The sequence below is a fragment of the Anopheles coustani genome, chromosome 2 (genome assembly GCF_943734705.1).
Source record: "Anopheles coustani chromosome 2, idAnoCousDA_361_x.2, whole genome shotgun sequence".
NCBI classification, from domain to species: Eukaryota; Metazoa; Arthropoda; class Insecta; order Diptera; family Culicidae; genus Anopheles; species Anopheles coustani.
Genome location: NC_071289.1, coordinates 90,441,652 through 90,460,761, shown reverse-complemented (window position 1 = coordinate 90,460,761; position 19,110 = coordinate 90,441,652). Strand labels below are relative to the sequence as shown.

At 45.6% G+C, this 19,110-nt stretch overlaps 1 protein-coding gene across 1 annotated transcript in view; it reads right to left on the bottom strand.

Moving 5' to 3' along the window:
- The window catches only part of LOC131266723 (collagen alpha-1(XV) chain-like), a 90,117-nt gene extending 73,716 nt beyond the window's left edge, over positions 1–16,401 (bottom strand). The window contains exon 1 of the mRNA XM_058269336.1: positions 16,255–16,401. Coding sequence (XP_058125319.1) covers positions 16,255–16,401 — 147 coding nt within the window. The remainder of the gene's footprint in view (positions 1–16,254) is intronic.
- Positions 16,402–19,110: the final 2,709 nt, after the last annotated feature.

Below are 19,110 nucleotides of genomic sequence, written 5' to 3'. Positions count from 1 at the left end.
CTAAATTACGTGGAACTTTTGTGGGAGTAAACGTTTGTGCTTCTCCGCGGTGGAAAGTGGGTTTGTAGGGCTTCGGAGTTCACTCTAATGCTCGTGTGAGGTCATGTTTTCGTTGGATGTTCATTCGAAGGAAATTGGTTTCTACACAACTTCCAGAGAACGTTTTAATAGGATCGATTAACATATCAGAAATGAAACACACTCCTTAACACATTCTCCAGCCATCCAACCATCTGATTATTGACGATACAAGTAGGTTGAAATAGAAAAATGAAATTCATGAAACCTTTCTTCATTATTCTGCTTCCTTGCAGTGGATTATATGGATCGGATGAAAACCACACGAAGAACAATTTAGAACGAGTTTCCTCTCATTTCAAGAGGTTTATCAAGGGCCCCAATGGATAATAGATTCCTTGTTGCGAACGTAGCTAACAACGAACAAAGTTGATAAATAGTTTACTTCCCCAGTCGTCACTTGGCTTCCGCTTTTCCCCTGCAGCCGAAACTTACCTCCTGGTGCTTTTGAGCGTGTGGTAAGAAAATATCAGCTAAAAAGTAGGATAAGCTATCTCATCATCCGGTGCTTGGGCTCGTTAAGGCCGTTTGCTTCGTAGCCGTCACACCTTTGCACAGCGGCAACATGTGCGTTGTTGTGTGGGTTAGATATTTTCGAACGGAAAAACCCCCATGTGCTGACGAGGCGGCCTTTGTTTGTACTGCTAGAATCGAGAAAAACGATCGTGGGGTAAGGGTTCGTTTTCTTCAAAATATTTTCTTTATTGAATTTCCCAGCAAGCGGGCGGGACGATCGATGCTTAGAAGGATGAGAATCCCATTTGGGGCCGCGAAACACCAACATTAGCAGGGTGGTATATCGATAGCATAAGCACAGTACATATGGTTCTATCGTGGTTTATTTTTTTCTCTATTATTATACCGCTACTGGGTGTATTCATTGTGTAGGATCTTTTTCTTAAAGTTTCCTGAAGGCTTCCAATGATTAAGTACTTTGTAAATTGAACTCATGTGCCTTTGAGGTATGTTTAACGAGGTAAACGCCTGATACGAACGATCGTGTTCTTCTAAACAGAAGTGTATCAGTTGATTCAAAGAATTCATCGAAAAGTTGAAGTATACCTAATAAGCAAGTAAACCTGGTGGGTAACTTGAATAAAGTATACTATACTCTTCTTCGTTTCGTGCTTATGTTTTGTTCACAATGTTTTTGCTCTCTTTTGCAACATAGTGTAGAAAGTCATTTACGATGGGCCGAAGAAAACGGACTGCAGGAGAAAAGCCTTGTTGACACCCACTTTGAGCTTTCTTTAATGGATGGAAAACTGCCCCCCCCAAGCTTCCATATCCGTCGTTCGCAGGAAACGACCGCTAAACGGGGCGTTGTGGACTCGTCGACGATGCGGATAAGCGAAGTGAAGTATCAACATGTTGATCTTGGCAACCAAGTGTTTTCTTTGTTTAGCGAAAACAACTAACGACACGAACACATCGGTTCAGGGTGTAGATGAATCTTTTTCCTACCTTTACACGTACTTGCCCATCGGAAACGCGTGAGTTACGATTACTAACCCAACGGTTCCGAAGGGTTTATCAACATTTATCAGCTCTTCGTACGCCAACAATCAACGACACACAACCTGCAGAAGCTTTTACCCACACTTCGGGAAATCTTTTCTCTAGAACAACATCCGCCGTTCGGTGTTGGGGTGGATCTGAAAAGGCGTTGTGTTTTCCGGAAGCTTCTCCATTGTATCGTGCCGCGCGATGTACAGGGATGAACGGAGGAAACAAAAATTCCAGCCGCACTTGAATGTACCTTCGTCGTGAAGTAATTTTGCGCATCGTGGAAAGTTTCCATCAGTTTTGCCGCTTTGTTCGTTGTTATGTTGTATCACCACCTCCCGGACAGCCTTTCGGTGCCGCCAGCTTAAGGTGGAAGTTTGCGAGAACAAGCTTTAAATTTAATCACTTTTCTTTCGCTTCCCACGGCTGATGGTGATTATTCGTGTCGTCCTGTGAAATTGCTAGAACCTACATGCTGCGGTTTGCAGCTTCCTGACGTGGCGTGGTCTTTTCGAGAATCTAGCTGACTTGAGAGACCACTAGTCAGATCTCTGACTTTCAGCTAACTTTAAAAAATGTTGGATTTTTAGACAAGTGCTGCTATTCAAAGCGGGAATTTTTTTGTGCTGCAAGCTTTATACTTGTGTTCTAATTGTATGGATTTAATTGAAGGCTAGTTGTTTATTTCAACCATTTTAAATAGACCCTTGAAAAAAGTGTACTGTGAATCAACAGAGCTAGCAAATGTAAGAAGTTTTAGGCAGTAAGGTTATTCATTAGAACTTTTAACATGCAACAAGTAACTCTCAACTTGGCTACTACTAGGCAAACATTAAACCATTTAAATATGGCAATAGAGTACAGACTGCTTTAAAAATTCCCGTTGGAAGAGGCTTGACCTAATAACTTACTTTAGAGATTAACTGTTCCTAGTTAAGCAAGAGCGATACAACGATCGTCTACTCCCAAGATTTTCTCTTGTTTTCAAAAAGAATAAATATTTTCTTTTAGATCAGAAATGGCATCCTTAAATTTCAAAAAGATCGAGTTATTTTTCTAACGATAACAAACGATATGTAAGTAACATTTAAAAAAACCCAAAATGTCGGCGAATCAAAGCCCCCACGAATGGCGGCATTCACAACGGAAAATCGGCTTGCAATGACGGAGCTGTGTCTAATCTTCTTTGCAGATTTTCCGAAAAGTTTCTGAAGCTTCACTGAGTGAAGAAAAGTTTAGCGAAAAGTACGCTGAAGCAGGAAAGAGCAATAAAGCATCCGGGCTTCTTCTTTGAAACGCATGTTTTTATTTCTTTTGGGTATCAGGAGAGATGAACGATATACAAGTCAGCCCAAAAGTTGAAATTTGTTGAATAAAAGAAGAAAAAATATTGTTGGAAAAGTTAATACCAAACAAGACAAATAAGAAAGGGTACAATGGCACACTTCCTGTTGAGGTGCGCAGGTTAAACAAAACAATACGAACACCTACAGACATCTTTCCCTCGTTTACTGCATGGCCTGAAGGAAATCCTCGGTTTTGATCGATATTCAGAAGCAATGATGGGATGCCGGGAAAACTCATTTTCACTGCGGCACTCTTATGGCTCCGAAGGATGTGCCATTTGGTTCGCAATGCTTCGGGCCAACCATCGATGGAAGACGTGCGAAGATAAACGTGGAAAACTTACACCAAACGCAACGAGGAGCCACCGGCCGGAGCAGGCTGTTCACCCGGCACAAGATGCTTGCTGACGCTGACGCGGCAGAATTTTCGCCACCGGGACAACAATTTGTGTCACCTCACCTGTCGGAAACATTCGGGCGGTACATTACGACCGGAAGCTGCCGGAGGGCGCCCATCGAATGCGCCCGCCCTCGAACGCCATCAACGTCTTGCGTGAGTTTTGTCGATGGAGCAAAGAAGATCCAACCCCGCGTGGTGGGCGTAGGTAAGCCGCCCCAACGCTCGCAGGTATCGCATAATATCGATAAAATATGGATAAAGATTTGTGGTTTCTCACAGCTACCACACCACTACATTCGTTTGCCGATGGGTGGGGGGAGAAAGAAAAATCCGTTCAAATTCGCACCGGTGGGAAATGAACGTTCATGAATAGGCATGGAAATAAAGGTTGGCTGGAAGAGAGGGAGAGAGAAAGAGAGAGAAGGGAAAAAAGAAATCGAAAAAGTAGGATCAACATTCGATTTTGGCAACACGCGTGGATCAGATGAAAAAAGGAAAATGGCTCCATCCGTAGCACTTCCCGGATCAAGTGGAAACCGACGGCGAAGTTGGATAGTTTTGGGGAGCGAGAAGATGCGAAAAGGTAAACGGGCGGACGGATGACAATAGAAAGGAAACGTAACTGTGATGGAAAATTGATGTGAATGGATAAGGAGGTGGATTTCCTTTTCTTCGGGGCTCTGCACAATGGGAAGGCAGGCGTAAAAAAAAATGGGCCACCAACGATTGGCACGAGCTATGTGTGTGTGGGAGTGTGTGTGTGCGCGCAAGTGGCTGGATGGAAATGCGAGGAATTTAACTTTCGTTTATAATTTGCACCGGGTGAAATTGAATGCAAAATAAGACGATCAAGTCTAGGCTCGCCTTTTCCATTGCGCCATTTCACTCACACTCACTTGCTGCGTGTTTGCTCGCCAGCTTTCCAGCATGGGTCGTAGTAGGCACGAAGTTTGAATAAATGATGTGCAATTTGCATGATGTGGCTGTGTGGCGCGGAGGGGCGTTGGTGGCCTACAGCGGATCAGGCCGATGATGGAGGAAGTTTTCTTAAAGGATTTAGCATCGCGAGAGGGCGCCCTCTCGTGGGTTGGTGGACCGGGCTGATTTTCCTGATAAAGTAGGCATTAGTGGTGTTCGTGCGGTTGGCATTAGTCGTCCCCGTGAGGGATGCAAAACTCTTCATGTGTGATGCGGTTAGTGTTCTCTCTCTCTCACGTTGATCGATTTTCCTCCAACGCAAGCCAGAAGGGGTCACAGGGTAAGTGTGATGGATGAAGTAGCAACAATGTTTCCCGGGTCGATTCGTTGTCCTAGGCCTTCTTTACGGATGGCAGTTTATTAGGAGGATTAAATACACACACTCGAACGATTTAGCAAAGGCGACTGTGATGATAATTTTTCAAAATTTACCACAATCAAGCTATTTTCTTACTTTATCGCTTTCAATGACATGTTCATCATTCACTCGATAGTGATATGTGTCCATTCGTCCATACTTCGTTTATGTTTGTCTTTCGAAAAAGGCTTAAAGAAAAACACAACTCTGTAAATTTATCTGTACACATGTATTTTCCTTCCTATTTTTTCTGCATTCTGTCGGGTTTCATGTCATCACGATTGTGCATTGAAGGGTTCCGATGCCAATGTGCTTCCTTCTGGCCATACGTCAGTAGTATAAGTGGAAGTCTAAGACCCTCCGATGAAAAGTACATCGGTTGTTTAGCACCCTAGACCACTCCGGTGCCCCTTCCCAACCATCATGAGCATAAGTGTTCAAAATGAAGAAACAGGTCGTGCTACAAATAAGCTTTTTGAACAAGTGCACCGCGGGAAAGCTTTCACGAAACACCTTCGAAGCAGTTCCACCACCACCACTAGGCATTTTGATGTGCCGCTGGTACGGGAAATGGCGGAGGCAACATTCCGGAACCGGAAAACACCGTTATTTGTTCACTGTCGGGAAACAGATTGCTTCGTGCGCGTCCCCCTAACCGTGAAGCAACTGGTGCGGATGCTTCTCTCAGTCGTTTCTTTGTAGTCGCGATTGCATCGTTCCCCCCCCCAGCAAAGTAAAATATTTAACGAAAGCTTACTAGGTACATTCGAAGACACGCAAACGAGCCTTCGCTTCGGGGGCCCAAATTGAAGATGCACAGATGAAAGAAAATTCGGGTCAAAATCATCGGTTAGGGACACTGAAGGCCTTTGAGAGGAAAACGGATGTCCTCGGCGGAGGAGGGTGCTGGAAAATGGAATGGAAACTGTCAAGTCGACCGGGAGCGAACGGCAGGAAAGGAAAAACGATCACCCTGCGCGTGTACGGGCTCTTCTGAAGTGACAGTTTTGTTTGAGTGTGTCTGTTGAGTTGCACCTTCCTGTTTCCGGGCTTTCGGAGGCGATCGTTCAACTTCCTTTCCCTTTCTAGTCTTTTTCCGGGACTTTCACAACACGGTGCCATCCGTTATGTTTCCCTTTTCTGTCTGACATATTCAAGCAGGGTTTTTTTGTGTGTGTGTGTTATTTGAATGTTCGTCCGTCGTTCTGCACGATGATGTCACAAAACACTCTAGGGTGGGTATTTCTAAACCATCCGAATGGCTTTCCTCCGGCAGTGAAAAGCATCTCATGGAGCCGCAACTGGAAAACGGTTCAGTTTTCGAAAAGGAAAGCAAGCAAGAGGAGCGGTTGCCGTCGGATGATAAAAGGAAGCGCACTACACAGAAGATAATAATGCCACCCCGCAGGGTATAAGTTCTCGGTCTGTCAACGACCGGGTCTCGCGAGGCGCTCAAATCTTTACCCATGAGCGTTTCCGCTCGTCACAGCATTTTTCCTGCTATCAGAGAATGATTAGAGCTCACACAACAACACACATCAAAGGAAAAGTCGAAGTTAATCGAAAGGAAAACAAATTATTGTGGCACTCGCACAAAACAAGGTCTTTTAAACCATTTCGTGTCATGAGGTGAAATTTTCAAAAGTATCTATGCTTGAAATCTGTGGTTATAACCACTTTCACAAGTAATCATTTATTATGTGAGGCCGTTTATAAATACTTCAGATGATTGAGTAAGTATTAAATTGGTTCTCAATTAGGATTGAAAGGCTGATTACTTATATTTTATTAGCATTAGCTTATTTTTATTAGCATCAATCGTAAATATCAATACTTTTGCATGATTTCTGTTACGGAAAACTGGTTAAATAACACTCTGCGTACAGAATTTATTTCTTCAATAATGCTTAGAGCTCCAGAATTTCTTTGCAATTTCCCGGTGGACACTCTGTTCGCCAATGTAATCGACGAAAAGAAGTTCCTAGAATGGGTGTTCCTCTCGAACAACGACAATAACTTTCATTCAAAGCGACTGAAGCATTTGTCAAAATCCTCTTCATCCGTTCAAAGTTCTATTGTTGGAGCCAATATTACGGCCGTTCTCCGGAAATGGAGGCAGTTTTCGAAACGGTTTGTTGGTACGAACGAGGAAAATGTCAACGATCGTTTCCTGAATGAGATTGTAATGAGGAAAATTCGACAGCTAAGATATCGCGGCTGGAGCGTGAGAGTGGTTTTTCGCCAAAGAAAATACGCTCGTTGACCGTGGTGCCATTTTTAGCCTTAAGAAATCCTCCTTCCACTCACAAACTCCTCGACTGCGGGATTAAATAAAGACGAAAAGGAAACAAGGGCCCGCAAAGACAGTCATTCTGCCCAACGTCTTGGGGGCTTTTTCGGTTTTGTGATTATGTGTTGCTCCTTCAAAATTCACCGTTTAATCATTGTCCGGCGTCATCAATTTTTCATGCCCAAAGTTGCGCGAGCGGATCCAAGATCCTCGAAAACCGAATCGGGACGAACCCGATCGCTGGCGAGGAGTTTATTTCGGTTCGACGTTCCCATTTGGGCGGCGTTTTGAGTGGTTTGTTCAACGTCTGGGATCTTTATGACGACACGGAATTGATAACACTCTAATAGACCGGGAGCATAAAAGGCGGCACAGAGCAAACACAGTGGTTGACGTCACGCGCTGGGCGTGTGGGGGTGCGAGAAACGGCCCGGGCGTAATTTATCACCAAAGCTTTAAAATAATAATTTTCACTTACAACAGCGGGTGCGCTCGGCAGGGATTGGTCGGTTGCGCCAAAGCAGCTTAAATGGCATCATTTTCAGCAGTATTAGGAGTGAAACGACATCGATTGCGGGTAACTACGACCGTCGGTCTACTTTCTCTCCGCTTTTTTCCCTTCGTTAGCGTTTGCCCGCTGGACTGGGGGATTGTGATTTTCCCGGCAGGGACCAAACGACGCGACACGGGAAAGTCGTCGTTTCTCGGCATAAAGTTCTTACATTCACCCGAAAGTACTTGAGCACTGGCAAAAATGGGAACTGTGTTGATGATGGGTGTGTTTTTACTACCTTTTTCGCCACCCTCTCCACGCTACCCACCCCATCTCACACCCCGGGGGATTGGGTGGTGTCAACTGGTGAGATGGCGTAAGTCGCTGGAAAAGCACCAGCGTCGGGGAAAATTATTTATTATCGTAAATTGTTACCAAGCTGAAAAAGGAAAAGGCCACTCGGTCATCGTTGTCGGTGTACGATCGGTAGCCAATGAAGGAGTCTTTTATGGCCGTTTCCTTGGTCGGACCGTTGACAAAAACACAATCTACCTGCGAGGGAGTATTTGATGGGACACCTTTGTTGGGTGAGATTTCTTTTTCCAATTTTGTTTGTTTGTTTATTTTACAGTTTTCCATTCTAAGATCGATACGACTACAAGTTCGGTTGTAATATTCCGACGGCTTTGTTTCTCAACCAGATGACCAAAACAAGCCATTATGGAATCCTTTTCCTTTTATGCTTGAAGAGGTTGATAAGGATGCGGAAACCAAGCAACACAAGCAGCAAAAGAAAACGCTTGAAAATCCGCATGAATTCGTACAGAAAAATCACACGAAAGTAAAAGTAAACACGCGCATTGTCCCACCAGGGAAGTTAACACCCAGTTACACACAGATTACGCATTGTAATGGCGTCCTTACCAGCCAATTAGCGGACGGCGGCACAAATTAAAGGTAGAACAACAACCCTGGGGCCAAGAAAGTAAGAAAACAATCGTAACATCCACAAGCTCATTAGCGGGGCGTGCATTGAAAGTAACCTTTTTCCCTCGGTCGGCATTCCCACGCACAACCTTTGGTTGTGAGAAGGCTTTTATTTCTGTGACTAGTACTCCCGTGGGACTTTCTTCCTTTCCAAATCCGTGCAAACCCCCGGGGGGGAAAAAGGCTTGTGCCGTAACAGCTTGATATGCAGTTTTCTCGAGCACGCAAGCGGGTAAGCATTAGCATACGCCCGTTTTTCATTTCCCTTTTTGGTGGGGGGTTAGGAAGGCGGGGAACAAATGAAAAACTCCATTTTTTCAACTAATGTTCGAGTAAAGAATTCCATTAAACACTTCGTTATTTGTCACTCGTCGAATGGGGCACGTAATGTTTTTTTTCCACGAACTCTATTTTACTTGCGCGCGGGGGGAAAGGAAAAAAAGGTCCCACTAAGGTAAGGGTGTCCTGCGGTGCCGGAAATGGGTGGGAATAAATAATTGGGTTCCATTTTTTATACGCTGCTACAACGTGTGTGCGCTCCGGAAAATTTACGTTTGGTTAGCGGTGGTTGTTGCAAACGCTTCACGTGCGTCGCGTTTGGCGTGCTTTGGTTAAAATTAGTTTTAGAATCGTTTTCAATTAATGAACGTCACCGCCCTACGTCGTCCGGGTAAAGTGAATAAATTGTTCAATGGGAATTTAGCAGAAAAAAAACAAACGGACTAGAAAGTGCTGTAAAACGTCAAGCGCATTAATGCGTCACAAAGTTTGCATGCATCACGGGGTTCGCATTAAAAATTCGCGGAATCCTTGCACATAAAAAAACGTTAGTCGATCGTTGTTTAGGTTTATGACGCCATAAATAGTTTACAAGCGTCATGAACATTAATAAATCATATGAAACCACCGCTCGTTGCCTGTGCTGTTTTAAATAGTTTTTATTCGGAAAATCAGCGGAGAAGTGGCTTTAAACAAATATTTATTATTAGTAAAGTGAAAAATGAAATTAAAACATGCAAGTGTGAAGATTGGTCCGGTGTAATCGAATTGATATCATAATTGGTTCATGTTAAGATTCAAGTAAAGTTAAAAATGACAAGCAAAAGTAAGGCCATTTAACTGTTTTTTTTTACAAACTTTTACGCCCTCGGACAGTAGATGAATGCCAGTTCCACTCGTCGAAGGTTTTTTTGCGAACATGGTTTTTGTGCTGTTTGCCATCAGCTGGCCAAGACCGAAATCGCGCTTTCGGGAGCAGAAAGTGAATCGTTTAGTACAGCATTTGTTCCCGGTTTATATTTTTATTTACTTCCCGTGCCTTTCCTTCTACGGTTTACGCTTACGCTGGTAGCAAAATGCAATGGTTTTGCTCGCCGCTCGCTGAACGCGATTCGAACAAACAAAAACCCGGACAAGAAAGCGTCACTCAATCAGATTTATCAGCTGGAAATCCATTTTTCACGTGAAATTCACAGCCAAATAACGGCTGAATAATTCAGTCAGCTTGCGCAACTAATAGGACGAAAACAAACCGATAGCAAATCCCGGGCCGAAAGGAAAAAAAGTCCGGTAGCATCGTCAGCATCATCGCCATCATCGAATGAATAATGAGATAGGTTTTCTCTTTCATATGATCTCAAATATTTCACTCCTTTCTGTTGGGGGTTCGAAAAAAATGTGCGGTAGGAAAAATGTAGTAAACACGAGGCGAAAGCCAAATTTGTCGGTCAACACGGAACTGGCTCTACCGAAACAGGGTAAAACGAAGCGCTGAAGAGCTTGAGAGTAATAAATGTACACACAGCCGAACCCGAGTTGCTGTTGTGGAGCGAAAATGGTTTTCCTTTTTCTAAACTTTTGCACCGAAAACATCGAGTTGTTTGAACTGCACTCTGCCCCGATGCTCGGGATCGATCGATTCGTGATGGATTTCCGAATGGACCACCGTATATAAATTGACAACCAAAAATATTACTCTTTGTTCTCCTCCGTGATGGAGATGTATATTATGGACGAGAAAAAATATAAACCCATTTTAATAAAAAAAAACAAGGATCAAGAAGATTTCATAGGACTGTTTGTAAGGTCGTTTTGCAAACTGTTTCAGTATGACATTGTAAACAAAATGGGAAAAGAAAATATTAGATCGCCTAGTAAATGGGAACATTTTTGCAAAAAAGATGTTACATTATTCATTGTTCGAAAATTTCCTACGATCCCATAAAAAATCAAATTTTCGTGGAGCAAAAACCTCGTCCTAATCCCTACTTATGCAAAACTTTGTCGCCTACTGTGATCTCCGCTGCCAACCGTAGCGTGAACAAACGGAAATGATCAAAACAACCTTATTTTCACGGCAGACGTGATGAGTGGGAGGAGGGGAACAAACCACCCACGCACACAAATTCTCTAACGGCTTAGCGGCGATTCCATAGTTGGGAGGGGGGGACAGGAAAACATGATTTCCACAATCTTATCAGCTTTTCGGCACGGGAAAGCACGGGCAGGTCTCCATTATCGAGCGCGCCCGGATACGTTTGCGGTGAAAGTCAATATTTGGTGGAGATTACATTATGCTTTCCTCCAGCAGCGTTTCGACAAGAGCGACTTGATTTTCGGGGGCAATCTAGCGGACCGAAGGAAGCACAAGTTTATGGAAGACGTTTGCGTCCCGGTGAACGAAGTGGTTTCCTCACATTTTTTGGTTGGTGTTATCGCCAACCGCCTCCCAGGACAGGTCGAAGCTGAACGTGTAGTAAAAACAGGCTGAAATGGCTTCGACAACGCCGGAGGGTAAACGTTGGGTTTGCAGGTCCGGGAGGTAAATCAATTTCCGGTGTGTGGCACCGCGCAGGCGAAAGGAAAACATTTAGATTTTCACTTTCCACCCTTGATAAACCGACTGATGAGGGCTTACTGGTGGCAAATTACCAATACTGTGCAAGATGTTTTGTTCGGAAAAAGCGGTATCCTGTTTTGCGCGGGAAGAATCGGTACCACCAATATTTGTAAATTGATGCTCTAGCCTGCTCTAGCGTGTAGAGATGGATCGGTTCACTTAATGCTCACACATTGCCAATTTACGAACTGATGAACCATTCGGCATCTTTCGCTTCGACGAACTTGAATGGCTTTTCCGTTACTGAAAGCAAGTGGAACAGCTTTAAAACCGATCTCCCTTCCATTCTTTCCTTCGCTCGTTTTCCGCATCAATCAACACGGTTTACGCTTCCGGATCGGGTCCTTTTTTCCTTCTTCGATCTCCTCGTACAAGCATCTGTTTTCTGCTGCCCGAGCGGACGAGCTGTGAACATCTTTCACCGAGTAGTGGTCCTTCGCACAATCAATTTCAAATGCTTCGTCTTTCATCTTCCTCTCGGAATGAGTGGATCTCCGGTGTTCGGGTGTTTGGCAACCGCAATCTAATAGCGGTCAGCGCTGCTAACCTTCACCGTGCTAAAGTGATGAAGAACGAAGTGGAACAGAAACTGACCCAAGGTCACGGTGTGCTGTTTGCGGTGGAAAAAGGGGGGGGGGGGAGTTTCCAACCCGCAGGAAGATAGCAAATTCCTCGAAAAAGCGAGACGCGTGTGGTGGTATGTTTAGGAATTTTTGTTTCCCCATCCGGGCGTTTTGTGGAAGTTTTGCACCCTCTGTGTCACCCGAGGAAAACCACTACACACACACACACACGAAGAGACACCACACTCATCCGCGGAGGACGTGGAAGCCACACTGGGCCATCGAGCAGAAAAAGGGCTCGCTTTTCCTGCGGTTTTGCTCTGGTGTCTCTCAGTTTTCGTGTCGACTTTGGGTGAATACTTTCACCAGGGGGGGTAGATTCCTCAAGATCGAAACGAAACACTGTTAGGAGGTCCCTGGAGGGTAATCCAAGAACCGAAAGAAAGAGAGAGAGGCAGAGAAAACTTTTCCACACAAAAACACTGCCATAAGGGTAGGCTTGGCACGAACTCGACCGCAGGCCATTTTTCCCGCTGGAAGCTGGGTTGCTTTAAAGTTTCCACGAGTGGGCTTACCGACGTTTCGTTTATTTACTTCAGGCCAGCAGATATCGGTCCGGTGTTGCTGGATTTGATTATGCGCTGCTGTGGTTGGGTAGAACCGTTGTTAGAAGGCCTTTCCGGGAAAAGGGAAACCTCATCCATAAAATCGTTTACGGTATTAATAACGCTAACCCAAAAGGATGGCCTGATCCCTGAAAATAATGCGATAATAATCTGTTGCAACTAGAAGATGGATTTTGTGACGCAGCACAGTTTTCCCTGCCATTTTTCTGTTAGTTTACTGTTACTTTTCCGGGAGAGTATTGCGATTATTTGCTAATCCTCCACCATATTGAAAACAGTTCCACAATTCGAATCGGAAAACCGTTCAGTCCGACTTCGACATTTAGTCCAAACGCGGCCATTTAAGTAGATTAGAACCACTTCACCGCCGAGCCCGGGTTCGATCGCATCGGAACCAGTTGGCCACACAGTTTGCCAACGAGTCCCGTCCGTTTCGAAAAGTGCTTTCATTTAGTCAAAAAGGCTGGCCGGACAGTTTTCCCCCGGCCGATGAGTAATTCAGCAAACGGCTTTTTGCACCGGCATCGGGTTGTTTGTCCTTCCGTCCGAGTACGCCGAAAATAGTATCCCGCGCCCGGCACAAAAGGATGCTCCGGTGGGTTGTGTCTCTGGGTTTTTGGCGATAAACTACCGCTTTCCCAGGAAGTCAGTGGTGGTGCATTGAACCTCGCCCTGCACTCGCCGACCACCGGTTCAGAGAACCGATACGCCGGAAAAGCGAACAAGTTTGGGAACACTTTTAGATGCACTGTGCTCGGTTTCGGGTGTTGCGTGTGTGTGCGCATCGAATCAATTTCCACGCGGAGTACAGTTCGGACCGCGCTTTTCCACTGACAACGTGCGTGTGTGCACTTGACTGGCTCTCGGGGTTTTTGTTTGTTATATTGTCCGACGTGCCGGGCCTTTTTTTTGGACTGTCTGTGGTTCACTCCCCCTCCTTCCTCCGACGTCGGTGCCGGAAAACTCGAGCATCATGTTATGAAGAATTCAACAGCAATTTCCAACTCCACTCGGCGTAAAAGCTTGCCCGATTGCCGGAAGGGCCAGCGTAGTAGCGTAGTGCTGGAGTTGGAAAATTAATCGATATTTTCTCGGTGCTCTTTCCCGATTGCTAATCGACAAATTGAACGATTCGGATGGTTGGGCAGCAAAACATGTGTTTAAATGTGTTTTATTTCATCTTTTATGTTCGAGTTCGCTCGGATGATTCATGCGGTGCGCTAAGATAGATTGTTCTCAGTACAGGGTGAATGAACTTTATAGCTGGGTTTGAAAATCCTAGGAAGGATTTTATGTTTTGTCTCTTCTCGATCACTTTTAGGATATTGTTTTAGAAGTATATTGTTCCAGATAAACTTACTTTTAAAAAATCAAGCAACTTTTTATAACATAAAAGCATTCCAACATAATAACCTGTTTCTCATTTCAGTGGAAAACTGCCGATTGCAGAAACTGGATCCATTCATATTAAACCATGCTGGCATGTTTCGAAGCGTTCTTGTGCTCCAATGAAATCCTTCAACCCGTGCCATGTTTGAAAGTAAATGTATACTTGAAACATTTTTATTTTTCTTTGGGAAACGTGATCGTTTTCCCGACGTACATCGCGAGTACTTCTGCGCAATTTATGACGCGAACGATTCGTACCGTTACTTCCAGTGTAGTTTAATCATGCGCTTTTCCCCGATGACTCCCCGCTCAAGGAATTCCGCTGATCCTCTTATGATGCGGGACATTCCAGAGAAGAGAAAGAAATATAATAAAACACCACGCAATGACGAGAAGATGAAGGAATTTCTTTGAAATTAGAATCCCTTCAATTACAGCGCGTTCCTGGCGTTGGCTTTCATCTTTTTCTTCATCTCGAGCTCCAGCCCGATCGGACCGATGCTGACCAGGACCCGTATCTTCGTCGTGCTTGTGGCTCGGGATCGTTTAACCATGCGCTTCGAAGCGAACCGAGTTTTGTGCTGACGTTCGTTGCCGCCTAGATCCCGGAATCGTTCGTTAACGTCCTGGGGGTGGTCGGGTGCTAGGGACTTTCCGCCATCGCACAGGAGCAGCTGGCCCTTGATGGTGATTTTTGTGTTTGAATTAAAGATAAGAGGATAATTTTGTTATGGTATAAATTAAATTACATCTACCCCAAACGGAGCCGGGGTTTGCTTTATAACCGGCAAACCCGGGACCCAAGCGATGAATCATCATTTCTTCTATAGCCCGGAACGAGGTTCGGAAGGGGAAAGGAGATGAATGATAAGTCTCTGCTCCGTCAAGGGCGAGAAAAATATCCCTTTCCTACGGGAGCCACTCGGGAGGCTCCGACGGAAGTGGGTTAATTAGCAATGATTAGCCGTCGAGAGCTCGGTCCGCGCGGTCGATGGTTTTGCGAAAGGGTAAGCGTTTGATCGTAAATTATTGCGTTGGAGATTTATCGAATTTAACGATCGTTCGAAGGACCTCGTCAACTCAGCAAAACGCATCAACGTTGGCGATAGTGCGAACGAGATAACTTCCATAATATAATCCTAGATCCGGAAGCTTTCAATTCACTTTGCCTAGTTTCCTTCACTAAGTTATTGGGGATATTAATCCTATCATGGATTTTCCCCATGTTGACGAACTTAGCAGAAAGCTTGGTACGGAAAAATGGTGCTTTCAAATTTGTATCGAGTGAGGGATCAAAATATTCGTGAAAACAAAAGAGACTCTGCGCCAATGCCGAGCCCCTTTCTCTGGAACAAAATGATTTTAAACTAAGTAGTAAAATTATTCCACCAAAGCGAAAAACCATTATCAGTGGGGGGGGGGAAAGGTAGAAAATCAACCCCGAGGTTGACTGCGGTTTTCCGGGAAAGAATAATAGTCGTTGCGAGAGCCGACGTTGGCAATGGGTGGACGTTTAACCGGAAACAATTTAATGATACCGATATTTCTGAGAACTTAGGTCCGGGAGGGGAAAATCGCTCGTTTGACCTGCTCATAGGGAAATGGAGAAAAAGGACTTTGAGGACGCTGGTGACTCTTTGTTGATCGTTTGTGCAGCGAAAGTAAGCGAAACCACTGGTAGATTTGATTGAAGTTTATTCCCATCGCCTTCACGTTGGGAAATTTCTTCATAAGGATGTATTTCACAATAAAGGGAAATTGTGTTGATGTTTCCGTTTATTGGATCTCTAGAGTAAGGGTTTTCTTTTTAAAAATAGTTCCCCGGTATTCGTACGTTTTTGAGCTTTTACCTGAAGAATGCATTTTCTTTTGCATCTTCGAAATCAAAGCGAACAGAAAAAGAGTAGTTTGGAATGTCTTTGCATTGCATTTTATTTGCCTACATAAGACTACAATGAAAAGCGACCATTGACTCGAACACACCTTCAACGGGAATCAAAAGGCACACACGATGTCGATGAAGCCCATCCTCCCAGCGGGATTCCGGTTTCCCGGAGACATTTTCCACCCGAGTGGGAAAGTCCCAAGCTAACCGACGGGCTGTACGGGAGCCTCCGAGCGCACGGAATGCTTCCACCGCATCCAGTCGAACGGAGCGAAAGGGGGCCCACATCAAAAGAACTTTAATTAAATCCATCCCACCCATGATGGGCTTTAATTTGGGTCTTCCTCACCGACCCGGTTTGTACGAGACGATCCGGACGTCCGGCAAAACCTGCTGCTGCTGGAGCCTGTGTGTGTGTGTGTTTGTGTGAAGGTGCGCGGTTTTTCCGAGCCTTACCTGAACCCGGGCGGCCACCCGTTCGCTGTAGCGCATCGGCACGAACCAGCCCTTGGTCGAGCCGGTCACGAGGACGATGCCGAGCAGGAAGAAGCACACGAACGCCACAATGACGGCTTTCGCCCGCCCAGAAACTACCATCGCCATGGCGGAGGGGTGGGTGGCGGGGGCGCGTGGCGTTCCTGATTGCGGTGCGGTTGATTTAAAACTGCTGCTTTTTGGAGTCGCTTTTCAAGCCGACCCGGGGTGACCATCCGAGATTATGCTGGCGTTGATGAGGATAATGATGATGATGATGGTGGTGGAGTTGTTGCGGACAAAGAACGTTTCGGGGAATCTTACTAAAGGTCGCCCACACACACACACACACACACAAAAGTGCGTACACCAAAAATTACACCGACCGGATAGGATGTTTTCCAGGATATGCTTTCCTTTGCTCTTCTCCGTGGCACAAAATCACCGAGCCCGATATGGATAGGAAAATTGTGATATTTTCTCTTGATATGCTTCCGATCAGCTGCTACACCACAGATGGGGTCACTTCACCGCTTCATACGAGACGCGAAAAACACGGTTTGCCACGTGGAAAACCGGACACGCGAAACACGTAAAGTGCGCTCCTTTATTCTCCCCGGTTTTTCATGCTAGATTCCTTCCACGACGAGGAACATATGTGCTGTTTTTCACTTCAGTGACACACGCATAAACCCGGCACATTCATGACGATTCGCAAACACAACGCCTGATGCTATCCTTTTTTCCTCACGGACTGGAAACTCAATCCGTGATTAATGCATTAATTGATTAACACGTTAATACACCTTTCTTTGACCCATTTATCCTATTTGGATACCGTTGCACCGGTGCAGGGATGGGAAAAGCCCACAGAACGTGCTTCTGTGTGTTCAATCGATAGTGCGTACACGCCGTGTTTACGAGAATCTCTCGGAAAATACTCTGTGTTGATGTGTGTTTTCCCGCAGAAGAACCGTTTCCGATGGGCGGTACGGTTGTTGTTCTTCCTACCTCAGTTTTCAGTTTATTCGGATAGTTTTTCCTCTCACCAAACCCCAAACTGCTCGTGTGCCAAAGCTTTGTTTATTTGTTTGGTGTTACGGCGGACACCATTCAGCTCCGGGCAAAATGATACTCGGCACGGAAGCGCAATTGCGCCAAAACACCAGAACGTTGCCGTACCCGGCCGTGGGAAACTCACAACTATCGGGGCGAGGATAGTTTCCTTTCCCTTCCAGCCGAATTACACTCGCACTTTCGCCCGGAAATCAGCGGTAAACAATCGTCACTTGATGAGCTTTCATGCTGCGCGGCAATAAAGTTAAAGCTGCTTCCCTATTTCCCACCTGAGGGGCGTCCTGGGTTGGGGTGGCCGGTTTTCCGGCGTACAAGGGAAGCGCTAGTTTCCCCGGTGGCCCCTCGCTGGCGGTTTGAAAATGTTCCACGCGACTATCCTCCGGAACACTCACACTCTACGTCCGTCCGTCCGGTAGCGATATAATTAATGGTTGGTTCCACCACGCGGGGTGGGTTTTCCGCCACGCGGAGCGAAGGGATTGGTATAAATTATCTCCCTTTCCTGCCCGCGACCAGCTCCCGTGTTGTTGGCGTGTTCCGTGACCCGTTCGGTAAGGGGAAGCACGGGAGATAAGAGAGTATAACCGCTCTGATAACTTAATTATTATTTCACCGAAAAGAAAAATGGAACCGACCCAAACACGACAGTTTTGCCGGCAGGGCGTGTGCCTTGTTGTGTTTTCCACAAGGAGCCACAATCTTTCCACCAGAACTCGAAAGTGGTCTCTTAAGATAACACACTCTTGCAGCCCTGGCTATATTTTGTAGAACGAACCGGGTGGCAGGAAATAAAGGCAATGCTAGTCACACGATGGGCGCGTATTCTTTCCGCGGTTTTTCCCTCCCAAAAACAACACGCACTAAACACTCTTTATCTCGCCCGGCGACGCCGTGACGACCAACAAACGAACAATAACCAACGACACTGCCCCGGGGCAGAACAATTAAAAGTAACGCTTATCCTTCGATCCTTTCCTTTTCCTTTCTAACGATCGCTCCGTTTCACGAAAGCGTTCCATCTAATTTGTTTTCTATCACAGAACGTATTGATTTTTTGCCGGCCTGCTTTGAGCATGCCCGTGTTTGCGTATTTTCTGTTGTTTCTTTACGAAAAACGGAAAGGTCAGAGAAAAAGAAGCTCGTGAGTCGTTAAACGAAACGGTTGCAGTAATTTTATTTATGCCACACGCGAAATACAAAAAAAAACACACGCTCGCACACACAAACACGACAAACCCGAACGACGCGACGTTATGTGTAGCTTTTCCGGTAGCTACTCGGAAAAAAGTTTCTCGCGATCCCTTTTTCGAAATTACGAGCGTCTTTTGCAAATACGGCCGAGCGATCGATCGTTAATTTTTGGTGGCGACTGGTCGTTGGAAGGAAGGAAAAACCGATGAAAAGCGCCCGAAACGGTTGTGACACGGTTTTCGATTTCAAAACCGCTCCGGTTTGAAGTTTTCCCGGTGCTTCACCGTGGCAAAGTTTTATCACACATTTGCTGCAGGCAACCCGATCCCGACGTACGCACGGCGGTAAGCTACCCGGTTTCCTTTTAGGGTAGTTGCTTTTCCGAAGGGCGTCGACGAAGCTCAAACGCAGGCAAAGAGGAAACCCGTGGAAACTCCCCAGCAAACTCGGAATGGCGTAATCGTACACCGAGCGGGCGAGTCATAAATCACCGAGCATCGTTTCGCACTTCGCGACGTCTGGCGGTCGCTTTTCTCTCTTAGCGGCAGTATTTTCCCGCCGAACGACTTG